The sequence below is a fragment of the Numenius arquata genome, chromosome 1 (assembly GCF_964106895.1).
Source record: "Numenius arquata chromosome 1, bNumArq3.hap1.1, whole genome shotgun sequence".
In the NCBI taxonomy this organism is placed as follows: domain Eukaryota; kingdom Metazoa; phylum Chordata; class Aves; order Charadriiformes; family Scolopacidae; genus Numenius; species Numenius arquata.
This window is the reverse complement of record NC_133576.1, coordinates 4,745,919-4,765,654: the sequence shown is the minus strand read 5'-3', so window position 1 is coordinate 4,765,654 and position 19,736 is coordinate 4,745,919. Positions and strand designations below refer to the sequence as shown.

The 19,736-nt window shown below is 39.4% G+C and overlaps 1 protein-coding gene across 1 annotated transcript in view; it reads right to left on the bottom strand.

Annotated features, from left to right (window-relative positions):
* The window catches only part of LOC141462387 (potassium voltage-gated channel subfamily KQT member 1-like), a 538,103-nt gene that overhangs the window by 219,196 nt on the left and 299,171 nt on the right, over window positions 1-19,736 (bottom strand). The window contains exons 13-15 of the mRNA XM_074148301.1: window positions 10,131-10,206; window positions 6,474-6,568; window positions 5,441-5,481 (exon numbers count right to left, since the gene is read on the bottom strand). Coding sequence (XP_074004402.1) covers window positions 5,441-5,481; window positions 6,474-6,568; window positions 10,131-10,206 — 212 coding nt within the window. The remainder of the gene's footprint in view (window positions 1-5,440; window positions 5,482-6,473; window positions 6,569-10,130; window positions 10,207-19,736) is intronic.

Sequence of the window (19,736 nt, the reverse complement as noted above, 5' to 3'; positions counted from 1 at the left end):
CACTTGTTTCAGTTCTGTAAAAGCTCTATGTAGGAAAAACTGCAACGAGCTTATGGTAGGATCTAGATTCTTATGTTTATAAACCAGGTGTGCTTCTGAAAACCAAGTCAGGATTTCCCTTTTAAATCTAGGATCCATAAAGTAGCAAATAGCAATGTTGCCCTAGGCATCATGACTTTGACTTGAGTCTCTTTATTTGTCAGCTAGAGCCTTTTACGACTGAAAGGCAGAAGAAAATAAAAATAGGTAAGACATAGCCCTAGATCAGGCGCTTCTGATTTCTCTTGGACAGCCTAAAGAAAATAAAAAAGGTAAACTACCAAAATATTGTAGTTTAGAAGGCCATACTGCAACACAGAAAACTTTGTGACAAAGCTAACTGTTCCATGGTGAAGGTTCAACAGCATACACTGAAAGTAGAAAGTTGAAGCTTTTTCAAGTTGCAAATATCTATCTGCAGTGAGTAACTTGCCAGGTTAAAGATGCGCGACCAGCTTTCAACAAATAAAACAGCCCTAAACAAAAGGTCTGCATGCCTACCTGTTTCATTTATCCAGCCTCTGAGATGGCACAATTTCCTCAAGAGGCTCATAAGGAACAATACAATCAATTTATTAGAGAGAATCCATATACGCTGCATATGGTATGAACTAAATCACATCTGCCCTTCCTCCAGAACGTGCTGACGGCAGGATTTAGACACACAATCATTATACTATTTATAAAACAATTAATATACAAAATTCAAAATGAAATGCAAGCTTCTCTATTAGTTTTTTATTAAGAATGGAATTCAACAGTTTGGAGGACCTGGACGAAAAGTAAATCAGCTGCAGGTTCCACGCCCTCAAAGTAGGATACATGTGATATTTCTCTTTGCATCAAGGTAGATCAAACCCAGAAATGAAATTAACTTCTAGAGAGAAGATTGTGAACACCTGACAGCTACATAAAATGTCCTAAGTGGTTTTATTTTTGACCACGTTCCCATGGATTTTGTCTCCAGGAGGAGTGGAATAAATCAGTTCCGCAGAAATACAGGTATCTCTCATTTCAAATATTAATTGACTTAAAAAGTTAAAAATTAAACTAAATATATTTATTATGCTTTAAAAGATATTGTGACCCAATTTCTTCTTAACAGCTGTGAAGGAAATAGCATCAGAAAGTTTAGGCGGCATTTAATGGGAAAAAAAAAAGCAAACAATGGAACTGTCAAAATTTTACAAGAAAGCCTTTTTCTCCAGGGATTCCCACCTGGTTATGCAGACCCAAGAGGTTCAGATGAACTGCAGATAAACATGAGCCTCTTGCATACTTTTCTGAACCCAAACACTGGATCTTTTGTTTTACCTTGGCACTATTCTTCACCTTTGCCCCTAAAAAGCTATAGTAAGCCTCAAAAATTGCATTCAAAAGCAATTAATTCCATCATATGTAGTCAAGGTCAAGTATTACACTCTTCTTATTTGTATCATTACATAAGTGTCTGCTTTGTTAATTCATTAAATTTTATTAACATGTGCTTTGCCCCTATATCAACACTTTCATTTATTAAGGGGTTTGTTTACTACTACAGGGATCTTTGTTTCATCTTACAAAATTGCATTACCTGGAGCACTGAGATGGGTTTTCAATGAAACTAAGACAGTCTTCTGGATATACTCATAAAAATGGGATTCAAGTCTTTGGAAAATATATTCATGATCTTAATGTTTTTAAACCCATTCCTGAAACTAGGAGTTTCAAGGAAAGATAGTAGATGCCAAGACCAAAGCAGGCGGAAAGGGAGGATTCCTCACAGTATGTGTATGTGAAACTTAAATAATGAAAATTCTTGCCACGAAATATCGCAGATGTTAAAAGCATACAGGGGAAACTCGGCAAGCTGGTTGAGGACAAACCAGTTAGGACTACTAAATACACAGAAACCATGTCAGGAAGTCTCTGATCTGCAAATGGCTGAAAGCTTACAGGAAGGGTAAAGGCTTATGCGTGCCCCGTTTTTATACATTTCCCAAAGCACCTTGCTTTTGGCTCCGTCGGAGTCAGGACTGGTTTGACCCAGCATGGCTTTTATTCTTTTCTTGTATCCTTATCTTGTTTTAACACAGCCTTTGGTGCTTTTATCTTTGAGAAAATAACATGAAAAAGAAAAACAGTAATTGCTTCCAGTGAATTCAGATTCTGGATCTTTTATTACCTCATTCACTTTTGAAAGGTAATAATACTATAGACACACTGCAATTACTTCATATAGTATTATCAAAGTTGACAACAGGGTTTCAGTAACAGCCTGATCCAAAATCCACTGAGGTCACTGGAAAGACTCCCATTCATTTCAACAGGCCTGGAATCAGACCTTAAGATTCTTTGAATGGAAGTATAATAAAACATGGGAAAAAAGGGAGCTGGAAAGGAAAATTCTTCTCATGTTTTTCTCCTTGGTGGTTTAATTCTCTTTGCGTTGTTATTTCTCCTTTGCTTGCCATCAATACAAAAATAATACAATCTGGAGGAAACACCCATATTGTTTACAAATGAGGCTTTTAGCAATGCCTTTGAACTGGAAAAACACATCATATTGAAAATGCATTTCCAGTGTAGAATAAGCCATCCATTCTGAGGAAAACTCAGGAAGAAGTCTATTTTCCAGAGGAGGAGAACAGGGCAAGAGTCTGTTTCCATCCAAAGCAGACCAATACTATAACCACTCATCACTGTTCATCACTTGATTATTGGTGGGTTGGATAATACTGGGACTAATCATAAACTAACTCTAGTTTTATTTCTGCAGACCATTTATCTGTAATCACTTCTAAAATTCTGGATTTGTGGAGGTTTTAGATAAAATAACTACTAGATCTAATAACTTTTGGTTTTGGTCTTGCAAATCCATAACTGAGCTTACCAGGTTCTGCATCCCTAATGACGATTTTACCTTTCCCAGTCAGTATTTATTCAGTCCATTTGAGGGCAGAGTCATAGGTCTTTGCAAAAGGTAAGACTTTGTAGAATTGGCACGCTGTGGAGGCAGACATCATTCTTAGCAGGGCCACCACGCTTTTGCATGTAGGGAGTTGTCTCAAAGCAGCTACTTAGCAGTAATGTTGCAAGTAAAGACTAACAGGGGAAGCTAGCTGCATGTACATGGATGTCATAATCTTCTCCAGAACACAGATTACAGTTTTCTCAAATATCTCTGAAGTGCTGTGAAGCTCTCCACGGTAACACTGTCCGTCATGAATTCTGAAGATGAGCCTAACACACCTCACCTCTGGAAGAGAGTGGGAGGGTTTTTTTTCCATGTATTAAGTCAAAGCAAGAATTTTTGATACAAAATGATAATGACTGATCAAAAATGTGGAGATTTTGACTTAAACTTTTTTTTTTCCCCTCCCCTTAATCATCTGGGGCTGTATTTGCAGGCTAGCTCTCCACGATGTGGCTGGTACAGCAAGTTGCTGTATAACCTCATGCCTTCAGTAGTTCATTCACATTTCTTCTGTTGTCCAGTGTTCTAGTCTAGACTAGAAAGGAGTTGCCCAGCACTGAATCAATCACGGACACAACCTCATGGCTCTTCCTCAGTACTTTAGACTCTTTTCAGCACTCAAACTCTTTGAACACTTGTTTAAATCCACAGACCCACCTAAGATCCTCCCAGTGGTTGCTACGATCCTTTTGACCCAAGATTTGGTGAGACTAAACATTCTGAACATCTTCAGCTTCCCAAGCTGCTCAGAACATTACTTCACAATTAGCTTTTTTGCAGCCAACACTTTTAATTATTCCTCACCTCTGAAAAAAGAAGCTGTTTCATAAAAAGTGCATCTAACATTAGTCTTTTTGAGCAGAAATTGTAGCTCTAATTTGGTAATGTTACCTTTGTAATAAAATAATACATTCTTTGAGGTTAGCAAAGTTTTTCCATAAATTTAGCTTGCACATTGTGGAATGAATTCTGGAGCATAAATATTTATAGATGTATTTAAACTGACAGATTATTTTGCTGTGGTCCAAAACCAGCTCAGCTACAGGGAAAGAGGATTGTACTACTGAGTCTTCTGCAGCAATCAGATGCTAAAATATGTTTTGAGAGAGGCTCTTCATTCTGATAGTTTAAACCATTTTAACCACTGATAATATGACATTTTTAAAGGCGCTGAAATAATTTTGGCACCCTCAATTACCCTTACACGCAGGATTGCTCAAAGTCACTTGGAGATATGGGACTTCAGTTCCTAAGTCACTTTTGAGCTTGTAGAGATAGAGAATGAGACAAAGCCTCTGGAAATTTGAGATCAATCTCTTGAGATATAAACTAAACACTTTCAGTCTTTCCCAGACAAGCACTCAGGTTTCTGACCTCCATGATTCCCACCACAAGGTTTTCCCAGAATCTCATCCTGTGCATGGCCAGGGACTTCCCTCCTGGCTATACATTTTCAGCTTAATTGTATTTATGGCCAGTTCACAATCATTTTTTCTTTTGCTTGTACTGTCCTTTCCCTTATGTATTTCTTTTGCCTCATGGGTAATCACTCCCCTTGCAGAATTAACAACCCTTTCCAGCCCTTTGTTTTGCTAGGTTAAAAAGTGTCAACTTCTATTTCCCACTAATAGAATAGGTTCTCCTCTTCCCTAGTCACCCTAGTATTCCTTCCCTATTTTTGTTGCAGTCAGTCTTTCCTAAAGATGTGGAATTGAATCTTTGCACAATATACCAGCTAAGGCCTTACCCGAGTCATGTGCAAACACAGCCATACTTTCCTGTATGTCTTGAAAATCTCCCTCCTGATCCTAGGATCAGACTAGTTTTTTTCATGGATAAATCACAGCATTTTCTTACATTCAGTTGGTGTTTGCTTACAATTAATTAGCATACCAAGCCTTTCTCTTTCTCAGACATGCCAAACTTTTTGCCACTGTTAGCATGTAGGAGGTTTTTTTTTTATTAGTTTCTCTGTGCCTGATCTTGCCTTTTTTTATGATTGAACTTCATACCACTTCTGTCACTCTAGCTTTCAAGGCTACCCAAGTTCTTCCTGAATGATACCCTTGATCTTCCTTTGAGCTTTCCAAAACTGAATTCCATAGGTTGTTCAGAAAGGAAGAAATCTTTTTAAGTGGAACGAACATATATTCTAAACCCACCACAAAAGATTTAGAAAGAATATTTTTGTGGAAAAATTTCCAGCAATATGTTTCCAACTCATCGTGCACTGATATACATTTTTAACATTTATTCTTAATTTCCATTTACTGCACTACCACCTGAATGCAAGGTATTTCTCTTTAAACCATCATTCCAGGGCTTATTAACAGAATTACATATTCATGCATAATTGGGTAGATTATAAATCCCTGTTACTGTAGCCACAGGTATTTTCATGAAGTTATGAAGCTAATGATAATACACAAAATACAGTCACTATACCTGGGAGGAAAAGACCTGGCTTTCCCAAAGAATGATCCAACCTGAAAAGCAAACAGAGAATTAGCAACCAAGCAATTAACGAAGCAGCTTAAACTCTGTTGCTAGGAAAAGTAAGGAGCATAATTTACACAAAAATTTATGTTAGCTTTAAACCTAAACCAAAGTAAAAACATGAGACTAGCACGATTTTCTTCACGTAGAGTCAGCAGTTTAGTTCTTTAAAGTTTGTTTTCCAAAATCAAACCATATTATTATTGTTATTTTCAAGAGTACTAATATTTTATTTCTTAGACTTTCATGTTGTAACTAAAACATAGTTCTCCTGTGTCATATGTAATCTAATAATAAAGAGCATACAAACAGAATAGCTTCTTAATAACATTTGCAACTATTCCTTGAATCTCATGCAGGCGGATTTAATATCTATATATGTTGACACAGTAGATTCCATTCAATAGGATTTTTTTTGGTCTCGTTTCATTTACAGGACAGAGGAGTTCAGTCTGATGTCCCAGTCCGCAGTGTTAGTTTGTAGAGAAAAGCACTTTGTGTTGAAACAGAAGAGAATAGTATTGTGGCAAAATATTTCAACTGCAATCCCGTAACTCAGAGAAAGCATATGCAAGGAGGAATGTGGGAAGGGAAAAGTTCCAGATAGAGAGGGGAGCACAAGTGAACCAGATTTCTCTCAACTGTGGAGAACCACAGAGAGGGGATAGAAAGGCAAATCAGTATTTGAAAAGTTTTCCTTTTCTAAGAAGAGGGCAGAAAAGCGCACTTCATACTATAAACTTCACAGCATGCACCTTAATTTCTTTTAATTTCACTTGGAGGAGAAGAGAAGGAGGATAAAGGATAATTGTAAGCTCAGTCATAAAAAGGGTTAAAAATGACTCCAAGTGTAATCCTCTAGATATTGTGCTCCCTGTTGTGCTTGCAATTTTGGACAATTACTGTTCATTAAGTACACATCTCTCCTAAGGCCAGCTGGCACCAGAGAAATCAAATATTTCATGAGGTAGACAGGGCCTACCTTCTTTGAAGTTCTTTTATCCGAACCATCATATTGAGGTGGCCTTGTGAGTACTGCTCAATCACATCGCGTACGTCATACGGTTTCCGAGCTTGCTGTGAAAGAAGTCATACATGAGACTGAAAGGTAAGTATAGTTTAAACTTGATTTTTATTTCAGACAGGCCTTCATTCTATTTTTTATCTTCCAGAGGTTATTTGCTTGCCATTTTGCAACAGTCGTTGCAATTAATAAAAAATATGTAGGCATTGTAGGAGCGCATATTTATTGTGGAGATGGAGCCAAATGATTCCTGTTACTGTCAGCTAGAGTCATGTCTTCATGTGACTTCATACTGAGCTAAATATTAGACCTTCACAGTGTATTTAAAAAACACAAAACCAAGATATATAATTTTTCTAAGACTATCACGTGCGGTATCTCTCGGCTCATTCCAAACCCATATGTTAATCATTATCAGAGGACTGAATGACAGAGATAGGCCCAATTCATAACACTTGGACCCAGAATCAAATGTCTCTAAAGACTAAAGATGTCTGGTGACAGAAGTATTATTGCTGAAGTAACTGGGAGGACAGATGCTTTGCATAAGTCTGAAGACTGCTGCACATACATTTTCTTTGTGCTTCTTTGTCTTTAATGGTACCTATGAGGTCAGAAAAAAAAAAAAAGCTGCAATTCAAATAAATAAAAAAGACAAATAAGAAATGCAAGAGAGCTAAAAAAATGCCATCTGCCCAGCTTTACTGCCATTCTAATGAGAATTCAGGTGCTTCTGCCAAGCTCTCGTTTCTTGCTGTAACCACTAAGCCAGAATTTTGAAACAAGTCTAGAGAATTTGCATAAAGTGATGTGATTATAAAAAGTGCACCATGGTGAAATTTTATCAAGAAAAAGTAATGACTGTGTGTGATGGAACAAACGCAAATGATGTCCTTTTGAAAATATCAGCATATATTTTCAGAGCCATACCAACCCGTACGGGAAATGTGGGGCAAGATGTCTCCTTTTTGGCTCTGACTCAAGAAAAGAAGAAAAAAAAAAAAAAAAGGAAGGTAAACTGCAAATCTAGTAATTGGAAATTACTGAAAACAGCTCATTAGTCATCTTGTTGTCTGTTTCCACTCTGCCACAGCTTCAGCCAGAGCCATTAGCATGCACCACTGCACACATGCATCGAACACCTACAGTATGTGCTGGAGTCATGCTTGGAAGGCAGCCACAGGATCCTAGAAATTTCACATGAAAGCATGGAACTGGAATGGAAACAAATCCTGTGAAATGAATGAAGAAGCAAACGCTCTTCGTGATAAAATGCCTTCCTTGCGCTCAGCCATCAGCACTTACCTGCATTATTACTTTCAGAAGAGTTCATGGCTTTGGCAGTGCGCACGTACGTTTGTGTGCATTTGGGAGAAGAGACACTTTGCGGGGGAGGGAGGTTTCAGCTTTCAGTTTATCGCTTTTTTTTTTTTTTTTTTGCCTTCTCCAGCTTCACTTTTTGCAGACGCTGACACATCACTATTTCTGGCCAGAAAAGCAGCCCATTGTCTTCACCCAGAGAAACAGTGCCAGTATCACTCTTTAGATTGACTAGCGGGGGTGCTTTGAGCGCATTTTGGCTAAATCCTCTGTCCTTTCCTTTGGACACTCTCTATTTAAACATGATGCATGGCGCAGAGCCTAGATGTGCAGGGCATTTTTCCCCACCTCCTTCCCCTCTCCCCCATGGGCTACTATGTGCATAATTAATTCTACTCATTCCTAATGAAATTTCTCCCTCAAAAGAAGTCCTCAATCTGTTATCCCTTTTATCGAATCATCAGCTCCGTGTTCTCTCTAAAGCATAGTAAAAATATCCCTCCAACCTTCACCGTTTTTCTTTCCTCTTCTGCCATAAAGCTTTAGATATGAGCATTTTATGTCCTGCCAAACTTTGGCACAATCTCTCGTCATGTTTTTATCAGGAAATCCTAGTACAGTACAACTTAAGGAGGGAGATAACAGGCTTCCAGGAAAGTTTGGTAAACGCAGAACTTGAATCAACTTTGTTAACCCTCATTCTGTCCATTCTGTCCATAATCCCAAATCCTACTCATTTGGGCTCAGCATTCTCCATCCAGTGTGCTTAGAGCTCCTAATGCAAAACTCAAAATGATACCACCCAGCTTTGAACTTCCAAAATCTAATTAGCATGGGGAGTCCTATAAGCTATATTTCACAGCCCTGAGAAAGACAAAAAAACAAAAGATACTTCCTTCTTCTTCTTCCTTTTCATTAACACCAACTCACTGAATCCTTTCCATATACTGATCAAGTTCAGTTTTTAAGGTTTGACATGACCGCTGTTGACTGACAGCTCCAGAACATTAGGTGTCTGGTGTCTTGAAATATCCTAATGTTTATCCTAACTCCTTTACAAACTGATTTTATTTTCCAGGAATGGCGTCTTCAATCTACTGTTGTAATTGACTTTTTAAATTTCCCATGGTGTTTATCTCTCTGGTGTATTTACAATATAATCCTGCTCTCCTGTTGTTTGCCGAGTTAAACAAACTGTCTTCTCCTAGTCTTCTTTCATAGGGTAAGGTCATCTGAAGACACATTTCTGCATGAGCTTGGGAAATGCATGTGCTATTCTGCCTGCTCTAATCAGGATCTTCTCAGTGCTGTGAGCTTATCTCAAACTTCTATCCCTTGCAATTAAGTGCTCAGCACTAATCAAACTTGCTTGAAATTTAGGTCCTTGCTTTATCTTTCTAAAACCTCTTCAAAAGGATTATGGAAGTCGATTAACTTGCAGTGGACCCTCTTGGACAAAAAAGCATGAACCTTCAGTTGGAAATAACAGGGGCTTTGAAAATCAGGCCAGAAGTTAATTATTCATTTCCATGGTATCGCCAGCACATGGGTGATGAGAATGACGATACCAGAATCACATTCCAAACAAGTTTTATCATAATGGGCCTTAGTAAACAGGCAAAATAAGACAGTTTTTCCAATGCAGCACGTTTACTTTGAGCACTTTGTGGCCTGACTGAGAAATTTAACTTAAACCTTCATAAAGACAGCAAATTTCCAGAGAGCAGATGCTCCATGATTTTGTAAAATAAGGCCTCTCTGTGATGTCCCATTCTGCGAAACAAATTTGGAAATGTGGGCCACAAATGTGAAAGCAACTTTTCACAGCATAGTGCTCATCAGTAAGGTCTATTGATCTGTCAGCCACACGTAGCACACATTTAGTTGAACATTCTCTAACCAGTCGTCAGATGGTCAGTATAGACCGGAACAGTATTTTAGCAGACACTTCAACAGTCTTTTGTTCAGCTCTTCTAGTAGATGGGTAAGTAGTCCACGTTTTGGTCAGTAGAGTAAAACAAACAGAACCACAAGACAAATGCAATAAAAGTGAAAAATAACTATGCTGACTCCGCAAATTCAGGAGGTTTTCATATCTTACTATACCCATGGATAGTTGATAATTTTGCTCGTGCTATGAAAAAATCCACATAAGGTAAGTATGAGGCCGAGAACCTAAACAGTACTTTTGACTTATTACAACCACATGCACAAAGACAAGTTCACTCTCAGAGCACTTTCAATGTCATGTACTTAAGTCTACAAATTGTACTTATGTTTAATGGTGCTGCTTACCTGAAATTTTCTTCTGGCTACAAAATACTGCATTCTCCTGATGACTTTTACAGCTGTTCGATGTGCTTCGGTTAATCTGCCAAGAAAGACAAACGCAGACATGCATAGGGGGGTGGGGGGGGAGAGAGAAGTAAGAAAAATGTCTTAATGGAAGATGTTAACTTCAAGCACCAAAATCTACAAATCTGTTTTATGTCTACAATGCAAAATTGTAGCATAACACACTGTGTGTGCATGTGTATTTTGTTCTGTTGCTTTACTCTCTTGTAGATTGTGGTTCTAAGTATAAAAACCTGATAAGTGAGACAATGAAAGCAGGTGTACAAAGATAATACGTGTGGAAGGGATTAGACAGGATTACTGTCAATGCATACAACTGGCATCAGTTTGAAGAATGTGAAATGTTTTTAGAACCATGACTGCATTCCTTATTTTGCTTTTATTGAGTGTTTGCCCATGAGCTCTATTGCACAGAAATTAAGTCCTTTAAAAAGTACTTTGAATTCTCTAGGAAGGAAAGAAAAACTGAAGTATCACATCTAAAAAAAATAAAATTAACACAACACACCCTCTTGGCACACACGTATGTGTGTGCCTGTGGCTGGCTGTATTGGTATTCAAACACAGAACTGGACATATTATAACTTAACAATATCACTTCACCCAGAGGGTACGATATTTGCAGAACATTAATTGTGCCACTTGGCTGGCAATTTATTACCATGCCTTCTTATTTACTGTGAATTTTGGAGGAGTGGAGAAGCAGCAGGAATATGGTAATTGTAAGAACAATCATTTTATTTAGGAACTGACTCCTTCCCCATTTCATTCATTCACAATGAGTGAAGTAAAATTTGCCTTCCAAGGAAGCCACATTGTTAGGAAGTCTGTGTTTTATACAGACATCAACTTTGACATGTGATGATAACCCTAGGAAAGCTTGCCAGCAAATTTCTCAAGTCTCCTGAAAACACAATATGCCACCTCTTCCCAGTGTATCCGACTGGGGAAAAGGAAGCATTGGCTGGGCCACCTACTTGGATGCCACGGTTTAGAGATAAAGTCTTTAAAAAGTTGAAAGATTACAGCGTATTATTTCAAAGTGAAGTAAATAGAAGCTAAACTAACAGGGACTGTATTTAAGAACTAGCATCTATTTTCATTTTTATAATTTCTCTTTGATAGTGCTTCTGATTGGGTGAGATACCGCAGCCACAGGAAGAGGGTTTTCACAATAAGCTTTCATTAGCTTTTTCTTGCTCAACTTCAAGTCCCAGTTTAATATTAAATACATGCACAAATCTGTGTGAAATTCAGGTGGCTATACTACATAAAAACTCACACTTCATGTATCTACGTCCATTGGTGCACATACATACCCACATATATACACTCACACGTGCAAACACACAGAAGACAATGCAGGGTGAGCACAATTCGAGAACCGCCATTGTTCTATACCATCAACAGCATTGCTAAGTAGGAATCTTTGCATTTGTGTAAGCCCATCAAAGGGATTTCAGAAGTGTCACTGATGGCCTACCAGTAGTTTAGCCCACAGGACCTTTATTATGGTGAAAGAAAAGCTCTCAGCTTGACACCCAGGGCCCCAGCTGAGCTCCTGTGCCTGGTGACTAGAATGGAGACAACATTCTGCTTGTAAATGGCATATACTTGATAGAGAAATCTTTGTCAGCCTGTACAAGCAAAATATATATACATATATATATTTTGTTTAGAACCAGAAAAGAATCACTATTTAAGGTTTAGGGTTTAGCCTACCTCCTTCATGTACCAGTTAAGATAAAAGCTTGAAATTATCCTCTAGCTCTAAATGACATGAGGCTTCATATATAGTTAAGAGGGTTTTTTTGGGGGGAGGTAATCCATATTAGATGGTTCATGCATTGTTTAAATAGTCTCAAATAGATAAGTTTAAAAAAGTCAGAGATGGAAACAAATCAAGGCAGTATTATCCTCCTGATTCCTCTCCTTCAGCAGAAATCAGGGCTAAAAACTTTTTTTCTAATGCGTTTTCAAGTTTAAGTGTCCAAAACCATGAGGCTGACTCTTGGAACACGATGCACAGTTGAGCAGGCCTCATTTTGAAAGAGGAAAGTTATTTATTTGTGAAATATAGCAAAGAAAGTCACCTGACTATAATTCAAAAGCACTTGATATAGGCCTGTTCCAGCTGGCAAAATTCACACCGGTCTCAACGGGAGCAAATTTTGAAAAAGGAGTAAATTATTGTTCAGATTTAATGGCCACTAATATTAAACTGACGGACAGAAACACATGAATTCTGGCTTTAATAGAAAAAAAAAGACAGCGTGAAAAGGTGCAAATCCATAGCCTGAGATATGTGGATGTGTTATCTTAATTGCCTCAATAAATCCATAAGGAGCACAGTGGCTCAAGATGACAGAGAGGAACTGGCGGATGGGTTAAACTCCCTGCTCTGTGTAGTAAACAGAGATATCCTCCTGACGGGGGGCTGTGGCAGTGTGGCTGACTATGATTCTATACCTTTTCAGAGATTTTTAGCTGATTTTCAGTTTCCTAGCACTGATGTGGGCTGAGGGAACTGGGCATGTTTAGTTTGGAGAAGAGGCGGCTGAGGGGAGACCTCATTGCCCTCTACAACTCCCTGAAAGGAGGGTGTAGAGAGGTGGGTGTTGGCCTCTTCTCCCAAGGAAATAATGACACAACCAGAGGAAATGGTCTGAAGTTGTGGCAGGGGAGGTTTAGATTAGATATCAGGAAGAATTACTTTGCTGAGAGGGTGGTCAGGCACTGGAAGAGCCTGCCCAGGGAGGTGGCGGAGTCGCCATCCCTGGAGGTATTTAAGAAACGTGTAGACGTGGCACTTCAGGGCATGCTCTAGTGCCCGAGATGGTTGGTTTGTGTCTGTTTGTGGGTGGGTGTAGGGTGTGGTTGTGGGTGTTTGTTTTGTGTGGTTTTGGTTTTTGTTTTGGTTTTGGTGGTGGGGTTTTTTTGTTTTTTTTTTTTTTTGTGTGGTTGGACTCGATGATCTCAAAGGTCCCTTCCAACCAAGAAGATTCTGTGATTCTGTGATGTCCAGAATGGATAATTACATCTATTACTGGCCAGGTTACATGTATTTAGCCCAATATATCTATCCTGCTAAGTCTTATATTTTAGCCCAAAAACCTGGATTGGGCAAAACCATTTCAGCCTTGAAGGTGTCAGTCTGTTACATGCCAGAAGCGTACAACAGGAGAGAACAAGTGGCCAGGGATGCTTTAGGTCACGCTTTAGTAATGCTCAAGAGAAACACAACACTGCTTGCAGTGAATCTCCTAGATATTTTGAGACATGCAGCTCATGAAACAAAAACCCGGGGCGGGGGGGGATTGCGGTGGACACCATACTTGCACAGTCCTTCTGCATGGCATTTTTGACTGACAGAAGACAGAAACAGACAGATCTTCACACCTGTTATGGTGCCTAACACCCATGGAGATAAAGATTCAACTACTTTCATAGCTCTAGCTGCCAAATGAAGTCAGTAGGACTTGAAGCACTTGCTCTAAGTAGGAATATGGGTTGGTGGGAGACCACACCTCCACCCCTAAGAAACCAGCCAAGCTCTCCTGCCTCTGTGCAGCAGAGGGCAGTGGCACACACAGACACTAGGAGATGCTCTTCAGTACACTAAAAAAATATATATATTTAAATTGTTTAAAAGCTTTACCCATAAAACCAAACATAAAGGCTAGACCTTGTAAGGATGAGGGTCTGTGCTGAGGTGGGGTGTTACTACTGGGTGGGTTGTTTGTTGTGGGTGTTTTGCTCAAAAGAATGTGATTAGAGTTTTATTGACAGACAACAGCATGCTTTACCGTCTTCTAACCTAAACAACAGGTAAAAAGGTTTTATTAAAACCTTCCCCCAAAAGACTGTAAAGGAGAACAAAATGGCATTTGAACAGAAGTGATCAGGGGTTTAGAAAGTTACGACCACATAAAAAAATTAATAATGGAAGCTTGCAACATCTGTAACTATAATGGATACCATGAAATGTCTACTGAAATACCATATACTTGGATACATAAATGATAATGACATCATCTATAACTATGTCTTCAAGTAGGACCCAAGCCTTGGATCCATTTGCAAAACAGTATGTGTTCCTTACCTCCCCGTTAACCGATTGCTCAGCAAGATGTTACATTTTAAAAGCGGTCAAACCCATCCTTAATTACAATGAGTCTTTCCTAGTTTGGCTTATGGACTCCTGGGCTGTCCCATCACTGTGGTGGGAGAGGGAAAAGGAGGAGCGGGTGGAGGGCCTGGAATATATCTGTTAACAAGCAGTCCCCACCCTGATCCCGTGTTGGGTAACTCTCCAGCAACTGTTCTTGTGGATGAGGGGGAAAGGGGCCCCTCTTTGCTGGCTGCCTCCACCTTCCCCTCTGCAGGTTTTGAGCATGCCTCTGCGGCTGCGGAGCCTGGTGGGACATCTGTGTGCCAAGGAAGCACTGCAGCCCCGGGTTTGATCCTCTGCTCATGGCTCAGGAGCACTGTGAAAAGTCACTACTTTTAGCTTAAAACACTTGGATGCATTTACGACTTTCTTTTTATTTTTTTTTTTAAACTGCAGTAGCCTAAGCCAAAGAAGCCAAACATTTTCAGTTGAAAATAATTGAACTAGAGGAGGAAAGACAGATGATCAAACCCAAAGCAACTCTGGGAACTATCCACAGAGATTTTTTTCTTTTATTTTTATATACCACTCTGTTTGTTAAAAGCTTGTGTTGGCCAGTTCAGACCTACTCTTTTTCTTCTTGTTTTGTATGGAGGCCGATCGCTTTCAGCTTAATATGCTTTGGAACAGCCAGGGAATGTTCTAAGTGAAAAACAGATATGGAAATGGACCCTAAACCCAGACAAAGTTACAACTATTCCAGGCCACGCTGAGGCACAGCTCAAGTCTCCAATCGAGTCTGTTACCCGTGTGATGCGCCTTTCAGTGCAGAAGCGGTTTTTAATCATTAGAGTTCACTTCAGTGTAGAAACCAGGGGAAGAACTTTACTGCGGCTGTGCTGCAGGATGGCTGCAGATAGCGGAACGTGCATTCCAGGCTGGTTTTCCTGCCGTTTATTCAGGTGTCGTGAATTAGAAGAGTTATTCAGTGTAACGTTAACTACTTTGATCATGAACTGTGGGAAATAAAGGGCACTTCAGCAAGGTCAATTATAGCTCTCTGGCCCAATTTGCAAAACTGTTTTGACGATACACGCTTACAGTACTTGGATTACTGCTGAGCTTCATTCATTTGTTACGTTTTGATTGCTTAGCAGGAAAACACATATAAAGTCACACTAACTCTATTTTAATACTGGTCATTGGATAATGTAGATCCTGCCCAGAGTAACACACAAAGTCACACTACCTCTATTTTAATACTGGTCATTGGATAATGTAGATCCTGCCCAGAGTAACACACAGCATCATCTATTCTGGAGTTGTTCGCTTGACATTAGTTTCTAAGCCAGCACAAACAGTGACTAGGTCAGTGACAGCAACTGAAATGTAAAGAAGTTATTTGAGAAACTCAGCCCTCCATCTGCTTTTTTGTTTTCCCATCACATTTGATTAAGGGTATTCACTGTCCAGCTCTTGTTTCTGGGAAAGAACTTTGATTCTTAGTTATAACTTTATTTTTTCTCATCTATAATTATCTCAAATGGGCTGATATTTTATTCGGTAAAATATAAAGCCAGCCTTAATTGCACTGAAACATTACCAGAATCAATACAAAACATGAAATGTTGGCATCACAGGGTACTCTTTTGTCTCTAGATGCACGTAGCACAGGCTGCTCACTTTCAGAGAAAAAAATTCTCATTAAACTGCAGATTCCCACTGTTACTGAAGGGCAATATCTAGCAGAGAGAAATATCCCCTATATTCAAATGTAGCTAAACTGTGTCATTATCCCATCACATGGATAGCATGCACCAATAAGTTGTTGGGGGAGAAGAAGGGTGGGGAAACAGAAATCATAGACATTAGAGAGTTTATTACAGGCAGGCGCAGCAGTTAGTCCGTATGCAGTCACAGCACTATGTGGGCTTTGTGTTGATGGAGAGAGGTGGCAGAGAGAGATAGTTCTTACCACAAGAACCATAAAGAAAAGAAGCTTACATAATGTGTTTTAAATACTAAGGGAAGTTATAATGTCCAAATGAAGAAAAAAAAATCTTCCTACTAATAAATGAAAATAAAATTAGTGTTGCCTTCAGCTAAGCAAAGCCAGACAAAATGCCTCAAGCCTTTTAAACCACTCGGGTTAAGAGAAGGTTGCAGCTTGAATCTGACATACAAACACCTGGAAATGTCAGGCGATGATTCTGATTCCAGAATTCACTCTAAGCCAGGAGAAGCAGAGAAGTACAACATAAATATAACAGAAGAGATTTCCAGTCTTGTAACATTTCATCAAAGCCTTGTGAAGAACAGATACTTCTGTAGAATTTCCAGAACTTACATGATGGAAATTTTATAAGATGCCATTTGCGCTGAAACCTGAGAGAACATTTCAGAAAATGTTGGCACAACTTTTTTTTTCCCTTTATTCCTAATCACAATCGTACCATAAACCTACCTCATCTCTACTCTAACCATATCCTTATCTGAACCTTTTCTTTTCAAGCCCATGTTTGGCTCAAAACTATAAATAAATTAGGATTGGCTTCTCTCAAAACAGAGCAGCCTGGAGGCCTATTTGGCTTTATCAAGCTCTGCTGACAGCCTCAATTTATGAAGGAATGCTGCAGATTCTTCAAATCCCTCCTCAGCAGGTACAGTCCCAGGCAAAGTAGAAAAGAGTACAGAAGTTACATGTTCATGGAGGGCTGAGTTTTGGCAGCTGGTTATTTTGCTGAAGATTTTGTGGCATTTGCTATCTCCATCCATCCATCCATCCATCCATCCATCCATCACCATATACACTACTGCCTCTCCGAATTCATTCCAGACTGCAATTGCCTCTGTTTCTATTTGCCTCTCTAACCTGTCCTTCCCTGAAGTGAATGAGAAAGAAAGCAGATTTCCTACAGCAGTGCTCCTAGAGATTGGGGCAGGGAAGACAGCTAGTGCAGGGACAGAAGAACACACTGAGGAGAAACGCCGTTAGAAGAGGAAGAACTAAGACACCATTTACAGGGGGAAAATGGCAAGACAATATATTGGCAGAGCAAATACCACTGGGAGAAGAAGCAGGGCAGGGCATTTGCTTGATGTTGTCCATGAACAGAATTTAAAAAAAAGTAGAAAGCTCCTGATAATAATGCGAGGTAGATGTAACCTGCTCACTAAATGTGATTTAATGAGGAAGAAAATCCCTCGAACTTTGAGTTGTTTTTCTCAACCCTAGGCAGTTGGAGTTTTCAGTTACAAGTTTGTTCTGTAATATTACAAAGTGGGTTTATTGAGAAAGTGGGAGAAAAGCTCTGTGTTAGTCCCTTGCTAATTAAAATGCATAATTAAAATGAGTAATTAAGCTTACCACAGAATGCTCTTGTGTCTGGGAGCCCAACTGCCCTTGAACAACAATTCATCTGCTGAACTGTCTCTGAGAACTAAAGTAACCATTGGATATTTTGGTTACATCTTTCCTCTATGTTTCGTTGGCAGCAAAATAAAAGTGCCTGGTCTCTTTTCTGCCATTTTATTTCTTCCATTCTTTCTGCAGTGTCAGAACAAACAAGATGATGTCATAGGGATGTCTTTTCAGTGTGGAAATACAAACACAGAAAGATTTTCCTTTTTTTTTTCTTTTTCTTTTTTTTTTTTTTTTTCTGAGCAAACAGCTTCTAGAAATTACCACAATAACTTCCTGCATTAGCACTGTACCATGACTACTTCTGGTCCCAGGATAGGTGAAATGCTCTTGTCTCCATGCCAATTCTCATTTGCTTAGAAAACAGACTCTAGCCACAACCACAATCACAACCTTGGGAGGTGGACAAACGCCGACAGACAATGACACGTTTTTACCCCACATCTTACATCAGTTGCTGATCCTAGCAGATAAAGGGATTTTTTCACTTCTCTCTCCTTAAGACTTGGTCTTCATCAATTCGCCTTTTAAAAAAAGCCAACAGAACTGAATGCCTAGCTAGTAACAGGGACCGGAGAGACAGCCATCACCAAGTCAAACAACCTCCCAGCACAGGAGATGCCGTTCTGGAATCCAAATAGCCTTTGTAGCGGTACAGGGGGAACAAGAACGGTACAGCCTGATTTGATGGGCTCGGGTTTGCTCACTTTAAAAAATGCCACAACCCAAATTAATGAACTTTAAGACTTCATTTTCCTCTTCACTGTATTCAGCATTTATGGGAACAACGTGGTGTTGTTAATATACACCAATGACTGAGCGCTGTATTTATGCCTCAATGATTTTCTGTCATGAGAATATAATGCCTGGCAAAGACTGATTCTCTGAAATACCAGTTTGTTTGGGTTCATTAATCTTAATTCCTATCTTGCCTGAATAGGAACTGGATAACAGTCAAGTCAGGGAATAGTTCTGAGAATTAAAACTTCAATGGCTTTTGGGCCGCCCAAGGCTTTACATTTCTTTTAAAAAATAAGTAATTAATTAATCTGCACCAAGTACTAGGGAAAGACCCTGTGGAATTGAGCAAAATGTTTCTTGTGGTTTTAAAAAACAAAAAACAGTGGCTTTTGGCAGGATCTTTCCTTAGTAGCTCTTGTGATTTAGTAGTTACAGCAGGGGCTATGGAAACACAACTCCTGGGTTCTTGAATTGATTGATTTAACTGGCCTCTGTCTCTCTGTGTGATCTTTTACCTGGCTATGCTCTAGCTTATATGTCTATAAAGTAAGTGTAAAACCTAAATCATGGAGGTATATCAGGAGGCTTACTTCACTGAAGATTTTAAGGCAATTAGCGGTCCCAAATGAAGATGTATTTTTTGTATAGAATAACTCAGCAGAAAAAAAAAAAAAAAAGTAGTAACAATATGTTTTTCCTTAATGATGATATGGAAAGAGGGAAACTGATTTGTAGGCTTGGGGTAAACTGCCATGCCACTACCCCCCTAAGCAGAGGTTGTTTTCCAAAGCATTCTTCATTCTCCACCTTCACAACCTCTGCTCCTCCTCTCCTGAACACCTGAGCAATCTGTTTGGGAACTACCTCCTTGTTCACCGGATACTCAGCAATGCAAGACATCCACAGCATCCAAAGCCAAACAGGACCATTAGATCATGAACGTGACCGGCTCAACAGTGCAGGGGATTGCCTTTCACACAGCTGCCCTTGCCCTGAGCCAAAAACCTTGTGTAGGACTAAAGTAACTTTCCAGAAAGGCATCTGGCCTTGATATAAAGACCTTTATATACTGTTAAAAAGTGCCTTATTTTTTATTTAAATTTGTCGGTATTCAGCTTCTAGGCTCCTCTCTCCAACTGGAGTAGCAGCAATTTTAGCCTTTTCCAGCCTTGTCTTGCTCCCAGGGACCTTCAGCGGTGCCAGATGCGCTGCCTCTGGCCTGGCAAGGAGACCAGGCGCTGGTGTAGGGAAGAGAGACTACTGCTCTTTGGGG